The 25,550-nt window shown below is 30.0% G+C and overlaps 3 protein-coding genes across 4 annotated transcripts in view; 2 read left to right on the forward strand and 1 right to left on the reverse strand.

Annotated features, from left to right (window-relative positions):
• Positions 1 to 694: 694 nt before the first annotated feature.
• Positions 695 to 5,143, reverse strand: AP-1mu (adaptor protein complex 1, mu subunit). 2 transcript variants are annotated; one of them, XM_035363542.2, is made up of 2 exons: positions 4,994 to 5,143; positions 695 to 2,317 (listed from the first exon to the last, which is right to left on the reverse strand). In XM_035363542.2, the coding sequence occupies exon 2, from the start codon at positions 2,307 to 2,309 to the stop codon at positions 1,041 to 1,043; it is 1,269 nt and encodes a 422-aa protein (XP_035219433.1). In that variant the 5' UTR covers positions 2,310 to 2,317; positions 4,994 to 5,143; the 3' UTR covers positions 695 to 1,040. The 2 variants fall into 2 exon arrangements, with proteins under 2 accessions (XP_035219433.1, XP_035219435.1); XM_035363544.2 differs by lacking the exon at positions 4,994 to 5,143 and adding an exon at positions 4,712 to 4,907.
• A 713-nt stretch (positions 5,144 to 5,856) lies between these two features.
• Positions 5,857 to 24,725, forward strand: LOC118192548 (uncharacterized). Its single transcript, XM_085823393.1, has 2 exons — positions 5,857 to 19,435; positions 21,302 to 24,725. Exon 1 carries the CDS (start codon positions 6,211 to 6,213, stop codon positions 7,411 to 7,413), a length of 1,203 nt encoding a protein of 400 aa, XP_085679519.1. The 5' UTR covers positions 5,857 to 6,210; the 3' UTR covers positions 7,414 to 19,435; positions 21,302 to 24,725.
• The window catches only part of LOC118192547 (uncharacterized), a 31,851-nt gene continuing 29,774 nt past the window's right edge, over positions 23,474 to 25,550 (forward strand). The window contains exon 1 of the mRNA XM_085823097.1: positions 23,474 to 23,522. Coding sequence (XP_085679223.1) covers positions 23,474 to 23,522 — 49 coding nt within the window. The remainder of the gene's footprint in view (positions 23,523 to 25,550) is intronic.

Genomic DNA, 25,550 nt, shown 5'->3' on the forward strand with positions numbered 1-25,550 from the left:
TTATTTACTATTATACTTCCTTTCTTGCCACGATTATTAGGGTTGCCGCAATTATTTTTGGCAGCATTGGCATCAACAGTAGTTTAGCGATTTTTTACGGCCCTCGAAACCGAATAGTACCCATTCATCTAATGCCTTAACCAGTTGCATGTAATCAGTGGTTCGCAAACTTTTTTGCCCGCAAGAATTTCTTTCATCATTGCTAAATAATCATTCCCCCCCCCAACCTCCTTTCCGAAACTCAAAAAATATGTTTATTTAAATTAAGATTATTTTTAACGTGTTTTATAAATAAAATAAGAAAATGTGTAGAAAATATAGATAAGTACCAAAACGTGAATAAAATACCTTATAGGTACATAAAAGGCTGATTGTATTACCCCCCTCAAACTACGAAATTCTACGGCTGGTCCACATAGTTCCTTTAAGCATAACTCTTTTTTTTTTTCCTCTGCAAAGGGTAAATAAGCTATTTAAGAATAAATAATTACCTTATCATTTGATAAAAAATATTATACCTGAAAGAAAAATCGGTCAATATATTTTGTACATTACACTAACTCTCGGTTAATAACTTCATTCTTTAAGAAAAGATGAAATATTTTCTTTATATTATTTTTTTTTTCTGAACTCTCTACCAGGAAGGTAAAGGTACTTCCTGGCAGAGAAAATTAAATAGAGCAATCCTAAGAGGTCTGATAAATAATCTTTATTACACATAAGGAATTTCACTTTTAAGCTTTACATACACATCTGAAAAATATGACTTCTTATAAGGTTCTGCTTTATACTACATAAAAATTTGTCAGTATTAGATCTTATAATGGAAAGACTGCATTAGGTCTTCTGAATAAAGTTAATGACAAGCACAATTTGTTTACTGATTTATCTATTATGGAATTCTGATAATCAAATAAAATTTCATTTTATAAAAATATAACAATAATCAGAGATAGTACAGTAATGGAACAAAACAACTTTAAGTACCCCTAATTATAACCAACATAATATAACATTATCTGGAATAGAAATTGAAGTTTCTAATGAGTTCTTAATTGGTAATCTCCATTTTGTGTAATATATCTAACCCATGGAAGGGCTTGGTATCCACTTTTTTCAATGATTTTTAAATACCGTACTTGGATTCCAGATGTTGTGAAGTAAGGGATTTCAAATTTAACTTGAATTGGTGGCTTCCCTTCACTTTCTTCACTCTCCACACTAGGAAGGCCAAAATGAGCACGCATTAAGTACTCTTTACCACCAGGAAATGATTTAACACTCCAAATAATGGCACTTTGCTCTGGAGCATATTTAACATTTCCCACAGTTGTCTTGAATTTGGGTGAATCTGCATCAGTTGGTACAGGAATTATTATTTCTACATTATTTGCTGTGGAACGACGTTTGAACTGACTTTTAGCTTTAACCATGTATTCAACTCTGCTATGAGCATGTCGCTCAATGACAGACTCAATCCAGATCAAAGGCTTCACATGTGTATTTAAGCGATATGACATAAGTTCAAATTCTCCATCAGGAGGAATGAACGAAATGGTGCGGTCATTCTCAAACCTGGACAAACGAACACACTGGTGAAATTTCACATCCTCTAGCTCCACAGATTTGCTCTTTCCCCGGCCAGTACTTTCAAATAAAACTTTATCATTTAGTCCCAAACGTAACTCTGGCATTCCTGAGAGATAAACGCGCATCTTGATGCAACCAACAATTTCACTTCGCAAAACATTGCCATTTGCATTAGCTAAAAGGTTAACAGATTCTATAACATCAAGAAAAACTTCATTCTTTCGGTATTTGATGCCTTCAGACCTCCACGAAACAGCATTTGTTACTGCCATAGGAGGCCTTGGCTGAGCTTCCATTTTATGACTCTCCTGGGTGATAAATTCTTGCAAAATCTTGCTGTCAGTAGTTTGAGGATAACCAAAGTCCATCAGTTCATCAAGCAGCTCATAGATGATTACAAAATTATCCCTTATGCTCTCTTCCTCCAATTCCTTAAAATACTCAATAAAAACTTGAACTATTTTATGCAAGAAAACAAATACAAGTGCTACATTTGCATTTTTCTTTGTAGTAGCTACAAGATACAAATTATTGTATTTAATGTACATAAATGTTATACCATTATGAGATAAGATTGGGGTAACACAACCTTCTTCTTCCTTTTCCATTAATAAGGGCATAAATTTGTCAGCCGATGCCATGTCTATATCTCCACGGTAATTTCTGGAGATAAGGACCTTGCCCTTTAGATCAAGTAAATAAATGGCTGAGGCAGACATTCTGCAATCTGAAAGACCAAATTAATTTATTACTAAAATTTCATTATTTATATTAGCAATATTACAAATAAAGAAACAATATAAAAGTAAATTTTATCCTCTTTACATGTTACTTCCCCAAATTAAACAGAAAACTGGATATAAAATACATTCAATTAATGGTGATATCATCACTTAATAAGCTATTTTTCAAGCTGTGATTTTACAACAGAAAAATAAAAGGATGCCATGTGAGAAAAATTAACCAAACTATTTAAAACTGATTAAAAATATCTTTAAATAATAAATCATACAAAATATTAATAAGAACCATAAAATCTGCTTCGCTTTTTTAAGTATTTTTTATAACAAAACTTTGATCAATACGTAAATTTCTCCAATGATTCACATGATTAATATGGCAAAATACAAAAGGTCTATAATGTATTAGAAGAGGGATGTTTTTGTGAATGACTTCTTAAACGAAATTTTTTTCATATAATTATGCTACACATGAGGAAAACCAAACCATGCAGTCAATCCGTTTGCCTGGATTTGAACACAAATTGAACTTTTAGTATTCAGCAGCCATTTAAACTCAACCATCAGTGCGGCTGTCAAATGAAGTACAGTACAAAGTCTTTAATCTGGACTTCGGCGATTCCAGATAAGGCTTTTTTCTGGATTATAGATCATAAATTTAAATTTGGTAAGATGGCATGCAGAAATTATGCAATTAAAAATATGAAACTGTAATTTATGAAATAAAGAGCAATTATGAACTAAAGGGTATCAAAATTTACAAAAAAAAAAAAAAAAAAAAGCTTAATATTTATTTGTTAACTTTATTAAACATTTCTTTCAAAGCGTGCATGTATAAAGCATACACTACACATAGTTGAAATTAGAAAATTGCAACCAGAAAACTATTTGATGTGTATTCGTGATATTTATAATGACGAGGAATTTGATTTAAATCATATCAAAGACGGAGTACATTGAGATGAAATACTACATTTAGTAAGGAATTATAAGCCGAATAAAATAAAAACATCTGCCCTGAAGATAAGGACTGTGCTGACAGATCAACTTCCAGTTCATTGCGCACCGTGACGTCCCCCCCCCCCGCGCGCGCAGAGCAAATTTATAAACAGATTTCGGAACGGTTAGATAAACAAAGGATATGCCTTTATCTATTTTTTGTAGCAATTTGTTTTTTGTTTGATGGACATCGAAACATGCTTTCGCTTTGTAGATCCTTTGGTAGCTCCAGAATCGGAAATTCTTTTTGACATAATCGAAAGTTCAAGCTTACTTTTATAAACTGCTCTAACAGTCTTCAAAAAAAAAAAAAAAAAAAAAAGCCAGATCCAATTAGAAGATTAAGGAACAATGCAATGTGCAACATTAACTGAAAAAGATAATTAGATAATTTTAGCTTAGCTTATACTGTCCATTATACATTAAACGTGCATGCGTAAACATATTATGCACATGCGTAGACGCATGCGTAAAGGTATTATGTGCATGCATTGACACATGTGCAAAAAGTTTGTAGCTTTGAGGTCCAGATTTAGATCATTCCGAATTATGGACGTCCAGATTAAAGACTTTTGGGCTCTAGTGTAGAATTGGGTGCCCCTTCGATTAGCGACAATTTTTTATCTTTGACTTCTAACTTTGGTTTTGTGTAGCAGCCATCTTGAAATTGTCCCTTCTTGGCATCCTTCAAAAAAGAATCGCCAAAAAACAAGGAGCACTCAATTGTAAACTTTTACTGACTTTTGACTGTACTGATTATTCAATAGCTATGTTGACACAGAATTAATCAACCATTTTAAATCTCCGTGTTGATTTGTATTTATTTGGTTTATAACAAAATGCATTTACATTCTTAAAAATAATATATATTATAAAGTGATTAAGTAAACTGAGAAGTCTTATAGATAGCAATCTGCATTGAAACAGTATCTTAAAACACACTTCTGATGAAGAAAAGCCCCCATTAACCATGCTTAACAATTTCTCAAAATTACATGATTATATATTTGATTTTCACCTTACTTGTGAACAGCAGTTATGTATCCTTCAAGCACAACATGAAACGATTTGACTAAAGGGTAAACTATCATAATCAAATTAATACAAACTAACATAACGAAGTCTTCAAATTAAAATGTTGAAGAAATACAGAGGATACACACAAAGGAATCGTATATTAAGTATTTTTTCGTATTTTGCATAATATCTTGAAATTTAATGCAATAGTATATATAAAGGATGACGAAACTTTAAAAATTCCCCATAAAAATAAAGCACAGTTTAAACCCATCACCCCCGAAAAAAAAAAAACTTAAGTGTGCAAATTCTTTATATGAATACACATATATTTAAAATATTCTCAAGTAACATAAAGAACTAACGTCAAAAATTTTCTTCTCTGATTAAAAATTCTTTAGTTTGATGGCAAATATACTTCATAACGATTTATTTCTGACATATTTATTAAATTTGAGTGACATATTTTACCGAACACCAAAAGCTGATAATGAAAAATCACACCCTAAAATCATTATATTATTTGCATTTCAAAAATTCGCTAACGAATACTTTCTAACTGTACTTAGAAACTGCTAATACTGTCCTAAATATGCTTCAAAGGAAAAATTGTAAAACGTTTGTTTTTACCAAAAAAGTATTTTTACCGTAAAACGTCTGCCGCAGTCTTTCGCGTATTCACTTCTTTCCGTCTCCCGGTCAAAGTTTAGTAATACCTTGGCTGCAGCGCACAGTTTCAATAAATAAGCAGAAATAATGCAGTTTTAACACCGATTTTTTTTCTTCCAAAGGGGTTTAATTAGCATTAATTCACCGCGATTTTAACGGCGTATAATATAGCACTGCTAACATAAGATATAGCGAAAAAGGACTATATAACCTGCTATTAAATAATTTGTTTCATAATTTTGTAACCAAATTATGATAAATGTTCTCCTCTTTATCAACCACTAAGCAGATATTGAAATGCTTACATAGTGAAACCGTTGGCCTTGGTGAAACTGAATATGCTGAAATTATACATAAAAACAGTCTACAGGTTATGATATCGGTTGCACTTATCTCAAGATGATCTTTCGTGGGTAGGGGGACATGTAAATATCATTACATAAATATTATGCGTATCAGAAGCCTTGAAATATAATACAGTATTAATGGTTTAAAAAAGTGTTCGCTAACAGCAAAAGAGAAAATTTTCAAATAAAATAAAGAAAGTGTAATTGGAAAAGTACTGGTGGGCAATATTAAACCGGAAGTGCATAGTTCACGCAAAAGTCTCCTTTGTTAAGGCTCTTATAAAGTAGTGCCATATCCTATAAACATTTCTTTTAAAAGTCTACTATTGATAAACGTAAAAAAAATTAACTGATGATGCAGATTTTTCGAAATGTAGTATCGTTTTTTTCTGAACTACATATTTCCTGTGAGAATGTTTTTGTAACCGCGGTGGCAGGAAATTCGCCACTTCCTGTGAAGTAAATGATTTATTAAACTTCAAAGCGTAAGTAGATTATAAATATTATTTTTGGGGATCTAGTGTTAAAATTGTCCTCTAGATGAATGTGACCTTTCTTTGGGACATTTTCGTGAAGAAATTAGGGCCAAATTTTAGTAATTTATTGAAATGTATACCTGTATCGATAAGGAAATTGGAATCGGAAGTGAGTAATGGCTGGTAAATAAGTGTATGTTTTGCGGTGTATATATATGATGGCCTGAATAACATTTTAAATTGATAAACATGCCGTTGTAAATGATTAATTCGACATCTAAAATATCCTGAACTCATATTAATATCCTTCAATGAATTTTTAATTGTTTCTTTTTCTAGAATACCTTCATGTAGATTTAAATTGCATTAGATATGGATGCACAGAAAGTGTTGACATATCTTGACATGAGTCAGCCAAATAATATAAATCAGGTGAACAGTATTATACATCAGAACAATATCATGCAGCCAAATAACATTCAAACACATACTTCTACTGAACCTACCATTATTACTCTGTGTGTAAATAATCAGACTGCTTCAACTGATGAAAGTGAGTCTAAACAGCCAGCTAAAAAGGGTCGAAAAATTAAATCAAACAAAAGTCAATGGAGGAAAGAGAAAGGAAATAAATATTTGAATAAGCCATATAGAAATTACAAGGGAGTTGAAATTAAAAGCAAAGAATTTGTGGATTATGATTGTCAGTGTACCATGAAGTGTCGTGAAATATTATCTGCAAATGAAAGAGAGCAAGAATTCCAGAAATTTTGGGAACTAGGGTCATATGAAGCTCAGGCAATATTTTTAATTGCTAGGGTTGATGAACAAACAACTAAAAAGAGTGCTAAGAAAAAGAAGGAAAAAGAAAAAAATGATGGCAAAGAAGATGACAACAAAAATGTGGAAGGATCTGGTAGTGATAAAAAAAGTAAAAGACAGTTTTCAAGAACATATATTTTAAAATCTAAACAAGTTTGTCGAGATATGTTTGTTAAGACACTTGGAATTACTTCCAAACGTATAAATACAGCATTGGTGAAGATGCGTTCAAAAAGCCTCATAGATCATCGTGGACTTTCTCAGGGTGGAAAGAATAAAATTAGCGACAAAAGGTATGACGAAGTCGTCGAGCACATTAAAAAAATGCCACGTTACAAATGCAGCCATCTACAAGGAAAATTTGACTCTGAATTCTTACCACCTGAGTTAAGTTTATCCAAAATGTATGATCTCTATAGTAAAGAAGTTCAACAGCCTGTAAGCCTTTCAATGTACAAAAAAATATACTATGGAAAATTTAATTTCAAGACAAAAGGTGTGAAGAAAGATATATGTAACATTTGTAAAGGGGATAGAAAGGTAAAGAATGCAGAAATGAAAAAACAGCAGACAAGAGAAAAACTTGCTTTGCATTGTCCAAACAACCAAGTTATGTTGCAAGATCAGTATAGGCCTAATTTTATTGCACCAGCACCTATTAATTGCAATCAATCATGGTTACCTCCTCCAAATTTTCAAATGCCGCAGCACAATCCTGCACATTATTTTGATCAACCTATGGTGTATGAATAAGTTTTGTACAAAAATTGCTTTCACCAATTTTTTTTTTTTCTTTTTTAAATTTGTAACTGCAAAATTTAAACTGCCTATTATTACCTTGTATCAGGGTTGGTAGTTTTAAATGAAGCATTTAGTAGCAGTTTTGTATCCTTGTTATGTGGAAGTGTAATTGTATGTGTCCATATATCAAAAAAATTTAAACAAATATGTATTTTCATCATCAAATTCTCGCTTAATTTTTGAACATATGGGATAAAAGTAATTCATATTATTTCATTAGTATTGTAATGCTGTGACCTATTTTATATTCTCAATGTGTAGATTAATGAACTATAATATAAAAAAAAGTTCAGAATTTTTTTTAATTAAATAGTTTAAACATTTATGATATAATTTTGATGTTAAATAAAAAAAACTTGGGAAACTATTATATGCGCCCTCAGGTGGCCAAATGCGGTGACAAATTTCTTGCCAAACATTTTTAGCGAGAAACTCCACGCTGCCATATTACTATATAAATTTTTTGTCTACATTTCGAACTTTAAGCCTAAAATGTCTAAAAAAAGGGGGTTTTCACACATGCAAAAACCACGTTTTGAACACGCAATTTAAGCTAAAAATCCGAAACAAAAAATTTAGATAGCAAAAATGTAAAGTTTTTAACCAAAAATATTTGACAAGAATCCATGTACACAGCGATATGTTTTAACTTAAAACAAAATCTATGAATTGCACAATCTAGGCAGCAAAAGAATCTATGAACTACGCATACCTCACTTTAATAAATTAACATAACAATAATAAATTTCAAAGAATACCATGTACACAGCATCCTGCTTAAAAAAAATCTACAAATTGCACAATATATGCAACAACCGAATCTACGAACTACGCACACCTCGCTTTAATAAATGAACATAACAACAATAAATTTCAAAGAATACCATGTAGACAGCATTCTGTTTCAACTTTAAAAAACGTCTACGAATTGCACAATCTATGCACTAATCAACGAAATAAACTAAAATGAATTTCAAACAATTTAAAAAAAAACCATAACGACAGAAATTCATATTAAAAAACCAATGAACGTAACATTCTACAAAATAAGAACAAGAATAAAATGCACTTACCATGAATTAATGCTTTTTCGAACAGCAGAAATAACAATTTCATACCGCCTTTAACATGCCGCCACGTAATCACTATCCTATTTATATAACAGCCAGACACACTATCCAGAAAATTCATACTGTGGTTCACAAATAAATATTCAAAACCTTCTTTTCCTAAATTCTTGTAAGATTTCCAGCCATCTGAAAAAATAAATGTACAAGGCTCAACCCACTCTTTAATACACTGTATCAGCATTTCTTTACTTCTATCATGCACAGCCACTAAAAATAATCTTCGAGACCCTCTTGTAACCACGTCTCTCATTGCAACATAGGCCATTTCAAACATGCACGATACGAACCAACGAGCAATTAAACCACTTCCAGCAAAAGAGTTTTCAACGCCAAAAGGGTTGCCATACAACATGTAATCGCGCCTAGTGCAGAACACATATCACCACATTAGGTGATCTTAGGGTGCATATAAGAGTAGAGCCAAAATTGGGGATATCTATTAGAATAATGTGCCTAAAAAGGGAAAATTAGTACAACATCCAAGTTAAATAATAGACATCAGTGTTTATGTTACTACTTTCATCACAAGTAATGACAATTTTAAATAGTTACTGTTTTGTATGGAAAAAAAAGGACCAGTCATAAATAGAGCTTTGCCACTTAGAGGGGTTTCATGTATACTAAATTTATTTGCATATTCTTAACCCCATTCTTCTTCAGATTTTATTGCTTGAAAACTGTGAAGGGAAAAATATGCTTTATATGCTATTTCTGAAGAGATGGCATAGATGATAAACATAACGCATTAATATGCAGTCAAAAGCCATTAATTCGGACCTCAAAGCTAAAAACTTTCTGCGCATGCATTGACGCCTGCGCATAGGCGTTTACGCATGCACGTAAGACCTTTACGGCTTCGAATAAGCGTGTGCGCATGCACACAATATGTTTACGCATGCGCATTTAATGTATAACAGAAGGTATAAGCTCAGCTAAAATTTTCTAATTCAGTTAATGTTGCAAATTGCGTTGTTTCTTAATCTTTGAATTGGATCCGGCTTATTATTTTTTGCAGACTGTTAGAGCAATTTTATAAAAGTAAGCTTGAACTTTTGATTATGTCAAATAGAATTTCTGATATATATTTACTAATATGTGAAGGATCTACAAAATGAAAGTATGTTCTGAAGTCCATTAAACAAAAAGTGGAATTGCTGCAAAAAATGGATAAAGGCATATTCTTTGTTTATCTAAACTTTGTTTATCTTTACGGCACACAATGAATTGGAAGTTGATCTGTCAGCACTATCCTTATCTTCAGGGCAGATGTTTTTATTTTATTTGGCTTATAATTCCTTACTAAAAGTAGTATTTCATCTCGATGTACTCCGGCTTTGATATGATTTAAATCAAATTCCTCGTCATTATAATTCGCTTCCGATAGCGAAGGAAGTGAGGTTAATCTTTGGATTATGATAACTTGGCAATTTTTTGTTGAAAATTTGGCGACCAACCCTGCTACATTAACCTGCTAGTTTTTGTTTGGACGCCATTTTGTTTTCATGAAGTAAAGGCATGTTTTCTTTTCTTTTTTTATTCAACATTTTTTTCCAACAATCTGCTAGCTGAATTGCGCTTATGCTAGAACTTTTATGGAACAAAAGTGCTTAATCATGACGAAGATTAGGTGCAAAATTGGGAGAAAGTGGAGAATCACAAACTGCTTGTGCGTTTTTAAGAATTGCACATACACGGTATCCATGTACACGTCGACCTATTTTCATTTAAAAAAATCTCAGAATTGCACAAAAATGGCATTGCACACACTCTTGACTTTATCCATGTACACTGCTAAAGTCCTAGCTAGTAACCTTTATCGCCTTACCAAAATGTCGCCAAACTACCTGTTACCATATTCCAAAGATTAGCCGAAAGTGACAGAGGTTATTGAAAACGAAAAAATTTCGATTGACAAATTAGTCGGTATTCTCGACACAGCAATTATAGGACTTGAACAGCGAAACTTTGTAACTGAACAAGAAATTATGTCTGCTTATAGAATTAAAGAGAATGTATTATCACATAAAATCAAAGCAACTTAAACAACTTGCATTGAAAGAAATGTTTAATAAAGTAAACAAATAAATATTAAGCTTTTTTTTTTGTAAATTTTGATACCCTTTAGATCATAATTGTTCTTTATTTCATAAATTATGGTTTTATATTTTTAATTTTATAATTTCTGCATGCCATCTTACCAGATTTAAGCTGATGATCTATAATCCGGAATCACCAAAGTCCCGACGAGTCCGGATTAATGACTTTTGACTGTATTATGTATTTTGAAGGACTTACTAACATTAACATTTATTTTACTTAGACAAAATACCTTTCTATTTGTGCATGAACTTTGTTTATTATATATTGGATGATTCTAAATTACATATTGAAAAATTAGGGAAAGAAATATGCGAGTAAATAGGATATTTAATAAATTTTTTTATTAGCTGACATTGTTATTGCAGATCTACCTATAAGATTAATTTACTTATTATATTTACTTGCATGTTCTGACCTCCATCTTGTAGTACTTTCATATTGTGTTCTCCTTCTTGTCCAATTTCGCAAGATTCCTACTTGCCTGAATTGATAATTGTACAATTTTTTTTTCCCAATATCAGAGAAAATCTAGAACTTTTTCTGAGTCAGGGAAGTTAAAAAGGTCTATAGATTAGTCTTCTCAAATATTAAAAAGTTCAAGTTTTAAACTGTAATGTATAAACAAAAGTGGTCTTGACAAGAAAAATAAATAAATAAAGAGATATTATAATATTTGTTTGTCTTGTCCAAAATATTTTACTTGGCTCATATTCGAAACAATTTTATTAACTTGTAACTTTCCTCTCAACTTCAACTTTTTCTTACCTAATGAGTTGTTTGTTCTTCTTTCAAAATGTAAGTATTCTGTTGCTCCTCATCTTAGATGTGCAATTCAGAAACAAGTACTTCAATTTAGAAGTGTGTGGTTTACTTTATAGTAAATAACTGCGTAATTAAAACTTTTTCAATCCAGCATAATCACTAACATTTCATTTTAATTTTGAATCGCCATAGGAGTAATGTTTTCTATAAATGGTATTTCTTTTTAAAATCCTATATATATTTTTCTGTATGATAATAAGATAAATTAAAACTTTTATAACATTCGTATTGCATTTCGTAATAAATTCATAAAAATATTCAATTACTCTTACATCCTTTTTTAACTGGTTCATTATATTTAATCTGGAAATATGTTTTCTTTGATTATGGCAAATCAGAGGAATTAAAAGCTAGATTTCAGTGGGAAGACGGTCTAAGAATGGGAGGAGAAAATTGTATGGTATATTTCATTTCTGAAGGGAAGTATTAAAGGAAGGACTTAGCTGATTAAAAAGCTCAGTAAAAATATATTTTGGGGTGCCCCTTGGCAAAAATAAGCGATTGGCCAGAAAGGCACAAATTCAAGATGGCCGCTACAGAAAACCAAAAAAGTTAAAGAATTGCACAACTTGGTGTCCATGTACACATCGATCTATTTTCGCTCAAAAAAACATCAGAGAAGTGCACGAACTAGGCATTGTATGTTTCCTTGACGTTGTTCATGTACACATCAATCTATTTTCACTTTAAAAAAATCAGGAGAATGATGACATCATATAATGTTAAAATAAAGTTACTCATCATCAAAATTGAACAAACTATCGAATCTCAATAAACTGTGTTTTAAATCACAGAATGAAGTAACATAAAAAAGAAAATACATGTATAGCATATGCACACTATAAAAAGGAAATAATCGACTTACCATATTTAGAAATTTCTGTGTCTTCAGTCTGTGGCACACAAAATTCCTTAACAGGATCCAAAAGCTTTCAAAAATTATCTCAATTACAATATACATACTACAGTCAAAAGTCGTTAATTCGGACACCCATAATTCGGAATGATATATAATTCGGACCTCAAAACTAAAAATTTTCTGCGCATGCGCCGCGTTGACACATGCGCATAGGCGTTTACGCGTGCACGTAAGACCTTTTACCACTGCGCGTATGAGTGTGCGCAAGTGCAGAATATGTTTTTGCTTGCGCGTTTTATGTATAATGGACGTATAAGCTAAAATTATCTAATTATCTATTTCAGTTAATGTTGATGATTGCGTTGTTCCTTAATTTTCGAATTGGATCCGGCTTATTATTTTTTGCAGACTGTAAGAGCAATTTTATAAAAGTAAGCTTAAACTTTCGATTATATCAAATAGAATTTCCGATATGTATTTGTTAATATGTAAAGTATCTAAAGCGAAACTATGTTTTGAAATCCGAAATCTGTTTATCAATTTCACGCTGCTCGGCGGGGGGAACGCTACGGCGGGCGCGTAATGAATTGGAAATTGATCTGTCAGCACTATCCTTATCTTCAGCGCAGATGTTTTTATTTTATTTGGCTTATAATTCCTTACCAAATGTAGTATTTCATCTCAATATGCTCCGTCTTTGATATGATTTAAAACAAGTTCCTCGTCATTATAATTTGCTTCCGATAGCGAAGAAAGTGACAGAGGTTATTGAAAACAAAAAAATTTCGATTGACAAATTAGTCGGTGTTCTCGACACAGCAATTATCGGACTTGAACAGTGGAACTTTGCAACTGAACAAGAAATTATGTCTGTTTAATAGAACTAAAGAGAAAGTATTATCACATGAAACGAAGCAAAACTTAAACAACTTACATTGAAAGAAATGTTTAATAAAATAAACAAATCAATATTAAGCTTTTTCTTTTTGCAAATTTTGATACCCTTTAGATCATAATTGTTCTTTATTTCATAAATTACGGTTTCATATTTTTAATTTTAGAATTTCTGCATGCCATCTTACGAGATTTAAACTGATGATCTATAATCCGGAATCGCCGAAGTCCCGACGAGTCCGGATTAACGACTTTTGACTGTACCATCACTGCATAAATTCACAAAAATAAGAGTAAAAAATAACCACCATAATGTCGGAATGTTGATGGCACTTCTTGCATTATGTTTTTATTTTATTTGGCTTATAATTCCGTACCAAATGTAGTATTTCATCTACATTTGGTATCCATCTTTGATATGATTTAAAACAAGTTCCTCGTCATTATAATTCGCTTCCAATAGTGAAGAAAGTGACAGAGGTTATTGAAAACGAAAAAATTTCGATTGACAAATTAGTCGGTATTCTCGACACAGCAATTGTAGGACTTGAACAGCGGAACTTTGTAACTAAACAAGAAATTATGTCTGTTTAATAGAATTAAAGAGAAAGTATTATCACATGAAACGAAGCAACTTAAACAACTTACATTGAAAGAAATGTTTAATAAAGTAAACAAATAAATATTAAGCTTTTTCTTTTTGTAAATTTTGATACCCTTTAGATCATAATCTTTATTTCATAAATTACGGTTTCATATTTTTAATTTTGTAATTTCTGCATGCCATCTTACCAGATTTAAACTGATGATCTACAATCCGGAAAAATCGATAATCCGGAATCGCCGAAGTCCTGACGAGTCCGGATTAACGACTTTTGACTGTACATACCAATAGTAGGCTAGTTGTTTTTCAGTATAATCTCACTGAAATCAATGTTATCCATGCTAATTAATGCATGAATAACCAGCTAAGAAAAATAATCCAAAAATAGTTCAGTAAAATTTTAATCTATAATTATTGTAAAAAATTATGTCTAAAGAGATTTTAAATGAACTGTGTTCGGTGTAAGATAAATTTCAATCAATAACAAAATTTACAAATTTTCAGTGTTTCTTTTGGAAAAAGATTGCTGTACCCCCCCCCCAATCCTTTTTTGAGGAAAGGCACCCAGGTTGACTTTTTTTCAGAAAAACACTGCACAAAACTCTGGCATAAAATCATATAATTCAACAATGTACCAATACTTGATGATACCCTTTGTTATTTTGCCTTCATTTTTCTCTTTATTGAGTCATACATAAAAAAATGTCTTGATATGATAAAATTTGTGTTCATCTCTATTTTTATCCTCTTTTGTTTTCAGTTCTGTACTTTTTTCAATTATCTTTTAATATCCTTGAGATAATTTCAATCAGGTCTGTTGTAACTTCTTAGTCAGCAGAATCATCATAATTTATATTATCAGGATTGTTCCTCTCGAGCCATGAGGAAGCATATAGTTTCATATCCAACCCTAGAAATGAAATTCATTGCATGAAAAAGTCTGGAGATTTTTCATCTTTTGCAAGTGTAAATCTAAAGACTTTTTTTTTAATTAATCATAAATTATGTATAATCACATGAATCAAAATTTATTTTTGAGACTTTCACAAAAGAATATTTTTTAAATTGTCTTAATTACAATTTTCTTCTTAGTAATAATAATAAATAAGATATGTAAAATTAAAACTATCAGAGAAAGTATACATTGTTTCTTTTTAGTGTAATTTCAGTGTCAAAGTATGTAAGGACACTGTTTAATCATTGGAAATCCAAATGTTGTAAAAAATCATGTTGTCTGAACCACTGTAAAATTTACTATGCTGTATATTTATTCATATAAATTACATATTGAAAGTTTAATGTGTTAAACTAAATTAGTTACTGAAAGGCACTGTCATTATCATACAGTAATATTTGCTGTTAATAATGACATAAAAATAGTTTTTCTTCCCCCCCTCCCTCTTAATTACATTGTTTTAGGTGTTGGAAAGAAGAAACATTGCCTCCAAGTGGAGTTGTAAATTTTACAAAGTAAGATCGAAAAGGGATGCTTTTATGAAGAAATTTTAAAGCAAAATTATAAAATATAAATTATATAACAAGCTTATGGTGAGGAGAAATGGAACCTGTAAAAAAATCATCAATGCAAATCAGATTTATAACAAAACCATCAAAATGGATGAGGCTTTCTACTTAGCTACAAATGAACAGACATTTTGAAATGGTTGTTTTAATTTGCCTAAAATATATGTACAAGTTTTTAATATTTGTTATTTGCCTCTATTATTTATTGCTATCATAGTGCGAGAAACATACATACGTTTATGCAGATTCTTCATAATTTAATTTCTTTAAATATAATTCAGGGTTGTATTATTTGGTGGCAACAATTTAAAAAGTGATTCGCCGTTTATATTGAATAAACTCAAAATGCCAAAATGAAATTAATAGCCCTTCTGAGCTAAGAATATATACATATTTTTTACTTAATTCTTTATATATAAAATTATGGCTGATATATTATTCAATTAAAAAATCACTTTCTTATGCTTCATTGAATTTATTTTATTTATTCCAGTTTCTTGTAATCTAAATTTAATAATTTTTTATGACCTTAAATTCATACAGCCTCAGATTTTCCGTCTTTTAGTATGTAATTAAAACAAATGATCTCAGTATATTATATGCAAGAATATGTATTGTAAAATCTTTATCTAGGCAATGGCTTTCTTGTGTAATTTTCAACAAATCATGGCACAGTATAACTAGTTGTATTTTGAGAAATAAGAAAGTTTTTTTTTTTTTTTTTTTTTTTTTTTTTTTTTTTTTAAAGTTTATAGATATACATGTGTATTGTAACATGATTTGTAAAGGCTTAAAATTAAGGAATTTTAAAATTTATTTTAAATTATATTACAGTATTGATATATATTGAGATATAAATATGTATATGTAATAGATTCTTATACTTAGTAACTTTTTATGTAGTATTTATTTTATCCTTTAACTGCAAAATATAGTTCCTCTGATTTGAAATGACTTTGTCCTTTGTTGGAGGGAGATCTGCTATATTTGTACTGTATCTAATTTGTATCGAGTACCATAAGCACAGAATACTAGGTACCTACATATTTTCCTGTTGACCATTTTTGGCAAACAAAAACTGTCACCAGAGGGTGTAGTTTTGTGCAACATCAGGGTTTTATATGACTGCCAAATTAATTTTATCTTAGTAAGCCAATTTAGTTTTTTTCAGGATGGATAAGTTAACAGTTGTTTCTCTATTTTGCAGAGGAAAAATTTTGGACTGTTCTGTGCATAGCATGCTGTGGACTATTTACAAAATTGTGAGACATTAATAAACGTATTCACAACACTAAAAAATTCTGAAGTTGGAGAAAATGGCATCATAAAAACTGTGCAACTGAATGAGATCACTTAGATTCATATTTGAGAGAATTATCTTATGCTCAGCTCATAAATAGGATAACCATTTGTAGCTATTTTAAAAGCCATTTGGAAATTTCAGCTGCCAGATTGATTTGCTATATTTTAATGAATTTATTTTTCAGGTAATCTTAAAGCTTGAGCTCATATTTAATCAAGGTTTTTTATGCTGTATTTATAGCTTGTATTCAGAGCTGTATTAAAGCAAAATTAGCACATGCTTAGGGCATCAAGGAAAGGGGGCACTGCAAAAATTTCCCATTCTCGGTCTTACCGTGGAACGCATGGTGCAACTAAACCAAGACCGAGAGAGAAAAAATGGGGAAAAGACAGGTGCAAATATATGTAGGGGGCACTGTTTTAAGTGCTTAGGGCCTCTAAAGGTCTTATTCTGGTCTTGTTTGTATCTGTTAATTATATAGTTGATAAAGAGTGATATTTGATTTTCTAACTAAATAAAGAACAACCTGTGACTTCAAACTTCTGCTGGAATGAATGACAAAAGTTTGATGAGATCTCTGCCAACTTTCATGGTTCATAGAAAAATATGTAGATACTGAATATCGATATGATGAAGCTCTTAGTGAAAATGTTCTGCTGTAAAGATTTTTATTTCCTATTCCCTAAGGCCTTTTTGTGTGTGTGTTTTTTTTTAAGTAAACCTTAAAGTAATAAAAGGGGGTAGAATTTTCCCTTTCAAATTCATGATTGGGAAGAATTAATATTCAGTTTATTCTCCTGTAACAACTGTCAACAGAGGTATAGTTCAGTATAATTTGGTATAGAATAATATAAAAGATATATTCCATTGTCATATTTGTATAATTTTTAATATGCCTATAGAGAAGATTTTTGCTGTTCTTATAGGATAATAAAAGATATCCTGCAATGCAAATGCTGTAATATAGTCAATTTACATTAAAATTTCACAAAATTTATCAAGATTAAATTTTGAGTGTACCTATTGAGACATTAAATGTATTAATATAAGCTTACAGTTAATAATCATCTTTTATATGCTACAGAAAAAAAAGAATTTTTCCATATGTGGATGATCCAAAGTACATGAAACAATATGGATTATTTTTTCACTTTCATATATTTATTTTGCCGTTTCCATTTCAATGATCAAATGAGAAAAAATATATCACAGATAATTTAATCAGTTTAGAATTCCCTGTGAATTTTTTGCCTCATCTTTGATGTTTTGTGATGTGATTAAATAATTATTTTTTACAGATTAGGAAATTTAATGTGAGGCATTTTCAAAACATGGATTTCAGTTTTAATTTCTTGTTAATATTTTCTAGAAATGCATTTATTTTTTGTTTTGTTTTCAGTATTAATCCTCTTAGTGCACAGCAATTATGTTACATACATGACTAAAAAATCTTTGGCAGATTTAATTGCAAATCACATTTTGTGTATTCATAATTAGTTATACTATTGAGAAAAATAATAGTAATTTAAAACCCAAAAAATATTAGTCAAGTTTATATTAAATGTCAATAATAATTAATATTTTGTAATTTAGGGAACATGGTAAAATCTGAAAATTGTGAAAAATATAATATGAAAGAAATGGTAATTCTGAAGTATGATTAAATTTTATTCAATTTATTATTTTAAAATCCTAAATTCTGATTTGCAAATGGAAGTATGAATGAAATAAAAGTTATCTAAAATGAAAACTCAAAACTGATAGATTTGTCTGCCTCCAGAGTCTACATTGAATAGTGGAGGGCAACAATGCATGAGGCTATTCCTGCTTATGTGAGTGATGGAATCCTAATCCCCCCCAATCATACACACATTTACATTAGTCTCTTGCAGCATGTATACATCGTGGAAACTGGCAATAGGATAAATTAGTAACCTTTACAGATCTAGAACTATTATTTTTATGACTGGTAGCTCAGGCATTGGTAATGAAAAAAATCAGTTGCCTTTAATGGAGCTCAAACTGTAGTTTCTACAGTGGATGGCTCAGGTGGGGTATTGGTACTCTCAAGTCCAACGTGGGTTGTGTATATTGTTGCATATATTTTTAGATATTCAGGCATCTAAATTCTGTTAAGTATGACCTAGCCTGTCACTTGCAATCGGGCATCTCTCAGAATTATCTAACTTCCAAGTGACACTAAAAAGAAAGCTCTCAGGTTTTAACATGTAAACATTACATTTTTATATACATATCCTCTACTTTTACTTTATAGCTGCAAAATATATACTAATGTAAAATAGGTATAATTTGAAGTTATAATTCATTTTTAAATGTCTAGAAGTATTTTTTTTTTTTTTCATATCCATTTCATATCTATGTTAATGTAATTTTCATTTCATCCGGCACGTATGTGATTTTTGGCAAAAAGTTTGTTGACAAGTATAAGTTTTTCAATGTCAATATTTTTTCGAATTTTGTTCAATGAAAGTTTGTATTGAAATAATAAATTGAAAAATAAAGTTAATGTTGATGTAATATCTGAAAGGGAAGCATATTTGAAATATAAAACAAAACTCACTATATGTTGAGGAAAAAATTGAAGGTGTATTAGTGTACAGAGTAGTCTGAACAAAAGATTATTTTTAAATTATTTTAATTTTTCTTGAATTATATCTATTTAATTCTGAATTTTTCTTCCAGTTTATGCCATTTCATTGTTGCAATAGTTTCTACATGTAAGTATCTAATAGCCATATTTTGCTTGTGTCAACCACTTTTTGTTACTATTTCTGAATAAAATTTTTATCTTTTACTGATAGTTTGCTTCAGTTGTTCCAATGGATATTGCTCCAGAAGAGAAACATAAGTTTATTAGTTAAATCAGTGCACTCTTATGACTCAACATCAGTTAGGTATGTCGAATAAGTGTTGGAACTGTTAACAACATTCTTCCAAAATATGCAAATATTATGAACCCCCTCCTATGTCCTCCTGAGTAGAAAATGTACACCATATTTACTCGTGTATTTCTTCTCCTTTTCCAACTAATTTTACAACTTCGAAAGAGGGATCAAATATGCAGTGTATGCTATTTCTAAAGAAATGGCTCAAATAGTAAACTTAACAAATTAAAAAGTACACCTAAAGACATGCAAATGTTGTTATATTATGTATTTCAAAAGACTTATCAATTTCAATAATATTCTTGACAAAATAATTTCCTAATTATGTATCCATTTTACTTTATTACCATAAATCAGAAGTTTCTAAATTCTATGCTAAAAACTTGGCAAAGGGAGATATACGAGTAAATACAATATTGGTTTAGCCTCTTTATAATCAAGCGAAAGTAATTAAAGACTTGATGAGGTATTGACAAAGTAAGTTTTTCTCCATAATGTTTTAATTAATGATATCAAAATATTTTGATTAATAATATCAAAATGTTTTGAATAATATTCAAAAATTGTAATATTAGCTGTTGTGCACTAAAGGGGTTTAAACATTTTTTTTAAATTTTATTTATTGTTACATATTACAAAAGGGAATGAATTTCCAAAATATTTGCAATGTTTTCATTTTTGTTATTTGTCTGTATGTGAGCCATATATTTATAAATATAGTCCTGTATATTTATTTATGTTTAATATTATTATTTTTTAAAGATTTGTTTGTCTATATTTCCACAATATTGTGATACTATAATGCAGTTTAAACCAGGAATTGTTATGTCCTTCAACAATCACAATAAAACATTGATTTCATCAGTATTTTTGCATATTTCATTATTGAAGTTACACTGAATTAGCCACTGAAATTACATCTGCACTTTCTCTCATAATTAATTGCAATTTGCATAATTGAAAGAAAAGGCCTAAGCCAATAAAGCATTAGTCAAGCATATATTATATATATATATATATATATATATATATTAATTAGGTAGGTAGCAGAAATTTTCCGAGTAATTTTTGTTACATATGTTCGAAAGACAAATCCAGTAAAATCCATATAATGTTTAAGCTCAACATGACAGACATACTATTTTCAAAAATATATTTTAACTATTCAATTTATCATGCTAAGAATCCATAATCCATCAAAAGTAGACACTTTCATCTATCCCACGTTTTTTAAGCGACAATAATTTTTGTACGAAAGGTTTTATTACATTGTAAATTACCATTATGTAACTTTACTTCACAGATGTATATTTTTAGTGATTTAATTCCCATCGAATTCATTCATATTTTTAATAATTGTTTTTGGTTTAATTTTTTTAAACCCATATAGTGAGGCTTCGCTGTAGCATTTTCAGCATCCAAGGCAATTAGTACATTTGGTCCTCCATGTAAATTAAATATGTTAGTAATTCAAAGCAAAATCTACCTTTTTTTACCTAATTTAATTAATGCTTCTCACCTACCTAATTTAATTAATGCTTGTCAGAGAAATTTACCTCTCTCCTCTGAAAATTCACATCCTAGGCAGCTGCATATTTTACTTATGCTTGGAACCAGTACAATATATGATTAACTATAACCATCAATTTTATCTTTCTTTCTTGAAGTAATATTAACTTTAATTTGTCTCTTTTTCAGTAAAAGTTGAGCATTTTATCCAGTTCTGATGGAAAAATCAAAATAAAAATGAAGAACGTCTACAGTGCTATTTTTTCAATTCTTATATCCTATTGTAAAATTATTGTTTGAGTTCTTGTGTCAATATTTATGTGATTTCTTAAAAATTGTGTATATCATACAAAATCGTTTTTTGTTCTTTTAATGGAATGAGTGTAGAAACCTGTCTTGTGTTCTTGATATTTATTTTTAAAATACTATGAAATTAGATTTATTAAAAGTTACTGAAGATTTAAACTTTTTATTGTAAAGATATGTTAATATAATGATTTTATATATTCCTTTTTGTATCTGTAATTTTCAAGCTTGTAGTGGGAGAATGATTTTTTCTTCTTTTCCTTCCCATAAGCATGTTGTATTTCTCTAAGTATGCCATTATGACAACAAGCTTTTATGTTGTTGAACAGTATGAATTAACTTTGTCAAGACGATTCAAAGTGTTTATCTGACATAGTGTACTTAATTATCTTTAATTTCAGTAACAGTACTTCGGTTTTGCTTAAAACGATGTTAATATCATCTCATGTGTAATCATATGTGTAAATTTCTTTGTGAAGACGTAATTGCTAAATTGCAACAGTTGTTTATGAATATTTTTGTAATTTACTGTGATAAGCTATTTTTACTGTACCACGAACAATTTTAAATGTTTTCCTTGTGAATTAAATTCCCTCATAAGCGTCATTATTAATATCATATTGCTGAATTTTCAGTTGTGTATTTTGAATATAATTTATGTATTTTGCAGCTTGAAAGACAATTAAAATTCATAGGTACTTCAAATTTAAAAGGCCACTGGAGATACTTAGCTTAATTTATATTTCATTAGCAAACTGTAATATAATTTCTGAAATGAGTAAAAATAAAAAGATCTTACATCCATACAAGAGGAGTTGGAATGTGTTTTTAATAATATGTAGTGATAAGGATTCTCGGATAGTTTTCTCAATTCCTTCCCTTATATCACTAATCAAAATTTCTTATTTATCATTCTCTGAGGAAATTTTATTTGTCATATATCCATATATTCAAGGTTCATCCATTTCTTTTTAAAAAATACAACTCGTTAAAAATTCTTAATTTCTGCTAGAATTTAAATGATTCTTAATATTGCTTAAATGACATTTCTCTGTCTTTTTTATGACTGCTGTTCTGAGTGTAAATTAAAATTTTAAATAAACGTGGAATTCCAACTGCGTGGCTTAATGGAACCATTGCATATTGGTGTTGTAAACAATGAAAGCAATCAGGTATTTCAGAACAAAAGTTTTAGTTTGTTCACAACTTTTTAAAGCAAATGTTATCAACAAAAATACTGTCTGTCAACATTTAAAAAAAAATTCTTGGAGTTCAGTTTTGAGCTTTTGGCCATACTTCAACCTACAGTGATGAGAGTATGCTTTGTGAAATTCATGATTTAATGCAATGTAGTCACTGAATCCAGAAATTCTTTTAGGATACGGGTATAAGATGTAAATAGAGCACACATAAAAGAAGGAGAGGAGCTATTTTAAGAGCATATGCTGTAATTAGACAGTTTAAGCTTGGGAAGAAACATATTTGTGAAGAGAGTTCAACTGCTCGCAGCTCCAACGCCATTAGGAACAGTGGGTTCCCTCTAGAGCAGTGGTCTCAAATTGCATGCTTCATGGGCTAAATGCATGATCTGAAAGCAGCTGAAGGGCCAGAACATTTTTTAACAAAATGTAAAAACATTTTTAACAAATAAAAAAAAAAATTACATCATTTACTGAATATTTATCGGGACATGCATAAATAATAATAATACAAAGGAAAATTTTCAAATTTATGTTTTTTCAGTGTTGACTCTAAATATTGGTACCTTTAAAAAATTTCTATTGGTTATACTTCATAATTCAAGCATATTAACAGCTAATTATTAAATTTTAAACTGACATTTATTTCAAGTAATTCCAATATGATTAATGAACCACTAAATAACTTACTTTTTAACTTTAGCTGGAAATTTTGGAATAGTGAAGCATGACCAGCTGTTGGGCTGACAAAGTAAATTTTACTGACTATTCCAGCAGGGGAAGTTCTCCTACCTTACCCTAGTCTTATGGCCTGGTATTCAAGCATATTGCCACCCAGATAGGATAGTGGCTAATGATGCTGACTGTTGTACTGCATGTGTTGAATCCCAAAGGCATGGATGTTTGTAAGTGTATAGTATCTGTGTGGCAAGGGACACTCAAATTACATGCCTAGCCAAAATCCTCATAAGAGTTTGGTGGAAGGTATGGACCTCTAGGATATTCTCAGAATTCCAAATTGAAACATAAGCTTAACAGTTAGCTAGGTGCTATCTCAATCACCTATGGTACTACAGAGAGTCTGGTTTAGCTTTTACCTATACTAGCATTCAAGGTTACTATACTAAAAGATTAGCTGTTTTATGGTGTCACTAATCCCAAGTATGCTCTAAAGCAACTTCTTCCCTGCAGTCTTTGTGTTTTTGTTTCTGCCACCTTTGTGAATAAGTGGCTTCAACATTATGAAAAGCCTAACCTTACAGCCATACTGGGGTAAAGACAAGTCCCCAAAGTATTCATCTTTTTTCTTTCAGTAACAGTCATGTGCGTATAACTACAGTCCATATTTTTATGTTGCTAAAACTAGATTCACCATATCTGCAACAAATGCATAACTGAAATGTATTCATGGATCATGTTAAGTTGCATAGGTGCTGCATGTGCCCTGCAGAGCAACGAGACTACTGAGACCATTCCTTTGGAGAAGAAATGATCAATCAGGTTTTGAAAAAAAAAATTATCAGTGATGGTTGTCTGTTGAGGCAGTTTTTACTTGGACTGAATCCTTGTACCGTAGCAAGTTCTAATAACATTTTAGAGCCATGATTGCTGGTTAAAAGTCTAGAAAGAACCTGTGACAAACTGAAAAACATGTTAATGGTATTAGCACAGAATAAGCATGTTTTAAAGGATGAATGCTATGAATTATGTTAGTATTTGGAGAATTTTTGGAAAAAAGCAGAAAAATAAAATTATTTGAGTTTTGTCCTAGTAATTCCAAGAGGCTTTCTTTTGGTACATTTCTCTTTACATGTTTTTATGATTTTCAGTATTCAGAAGTATGGGAAATTGCAAAAATGATTCCATTCTTGTCACATGTGAAAAGAAGTTCCTTTGTTCAAAAAGAAATTTAAAATATTTTCTTTTATTTCTCAGTGCACTATAAACGATTTATAGCTTCTGGAGGTGATAGTATCAAAATTGTTAATAGAATGAGATTAACAGTTTTTCTTCTAACTTTTCTAAATATATGCAGTATTTAGTTAAAACAAAAATTCTGTAATTAAATCTGATCTAACACAACACTAATTTAAAAATACAGTGAGGTATTTATTAAAAAAAAAAGAAAAGGAGGTTACCTAAAATTTGGGGAAATTTAGGATCCATATTTTCTATGAAAAAGAATGCCAGTGGTCATAGAAAATGCTAAATAATTTCAATTATAAAAGAAAATCTGTATCTTCAATCAAAATTGTATAATTTGTTTTTGATTGAAATGTTTATTTTCATGTTATGCAATGTTTATTTTCGTATATTTAAGAAAACATTGCCATTAAGTTTGCCATGCTGAATTTTCTTCATTTACTCCAAAAATAAGAGCAAATTTTTTAACTTTGTTAACAAAAAAAGGCAAATACTTTTGCAAATGAAGCAAAGACTAGCAGAACATTGATTTCTTTAAGAAATGAATTTGGAAAAGTAGTTGAAAATTAAAAAGAAAAAAAAAGGGGGTATGTTTCGTAACTTTTAATGTATGATGTTTCTAATGTCTTTTTCAAACAAATATAATAAATTTTATGTGTATTAATATGATACTTTAAACTGCAAAATGAACTTAAATTGTGATTTTTATAGTGCTTTTTAAGTGAATAATTTTTTAAATAGTAGGCATGGAAATCTTTTAAATATGTGTGACTGTATAAAGCATAAATGTTTCTCTAAATTATATTAATAAGTTTAATGTTAACTACTCAAAAGAGTTGGTTTTATTCTGAAACTCATTTTGCATTTTTATATATGAAACTGTATTTAATAATAATAATGCACTTTACATATTTCTGCTTTATTATTAGACTGGTAATACAAGGGTGAAGTTGATTGCATAGATATTTTATTTGGTTTTTAAATTAAAGATTAAGTCTTAAAGATTAGTC

Source organism: Stegodyphus dumicola, chromosome 9 (genome assembly GCF_044657685.1).
Source record: "Stegodyphus dumicola isolate Sdum_Otavi_A_Nest chromosome 9, ASM4465768v1".
Classification (NCBI taxonomy): domain Eukaryota; kingdom Metazoa; phylum Arthropoda; class Arachnida; order Araneae; family Eresidae; genus Stegodyphus; species Stegodyphus dumicola.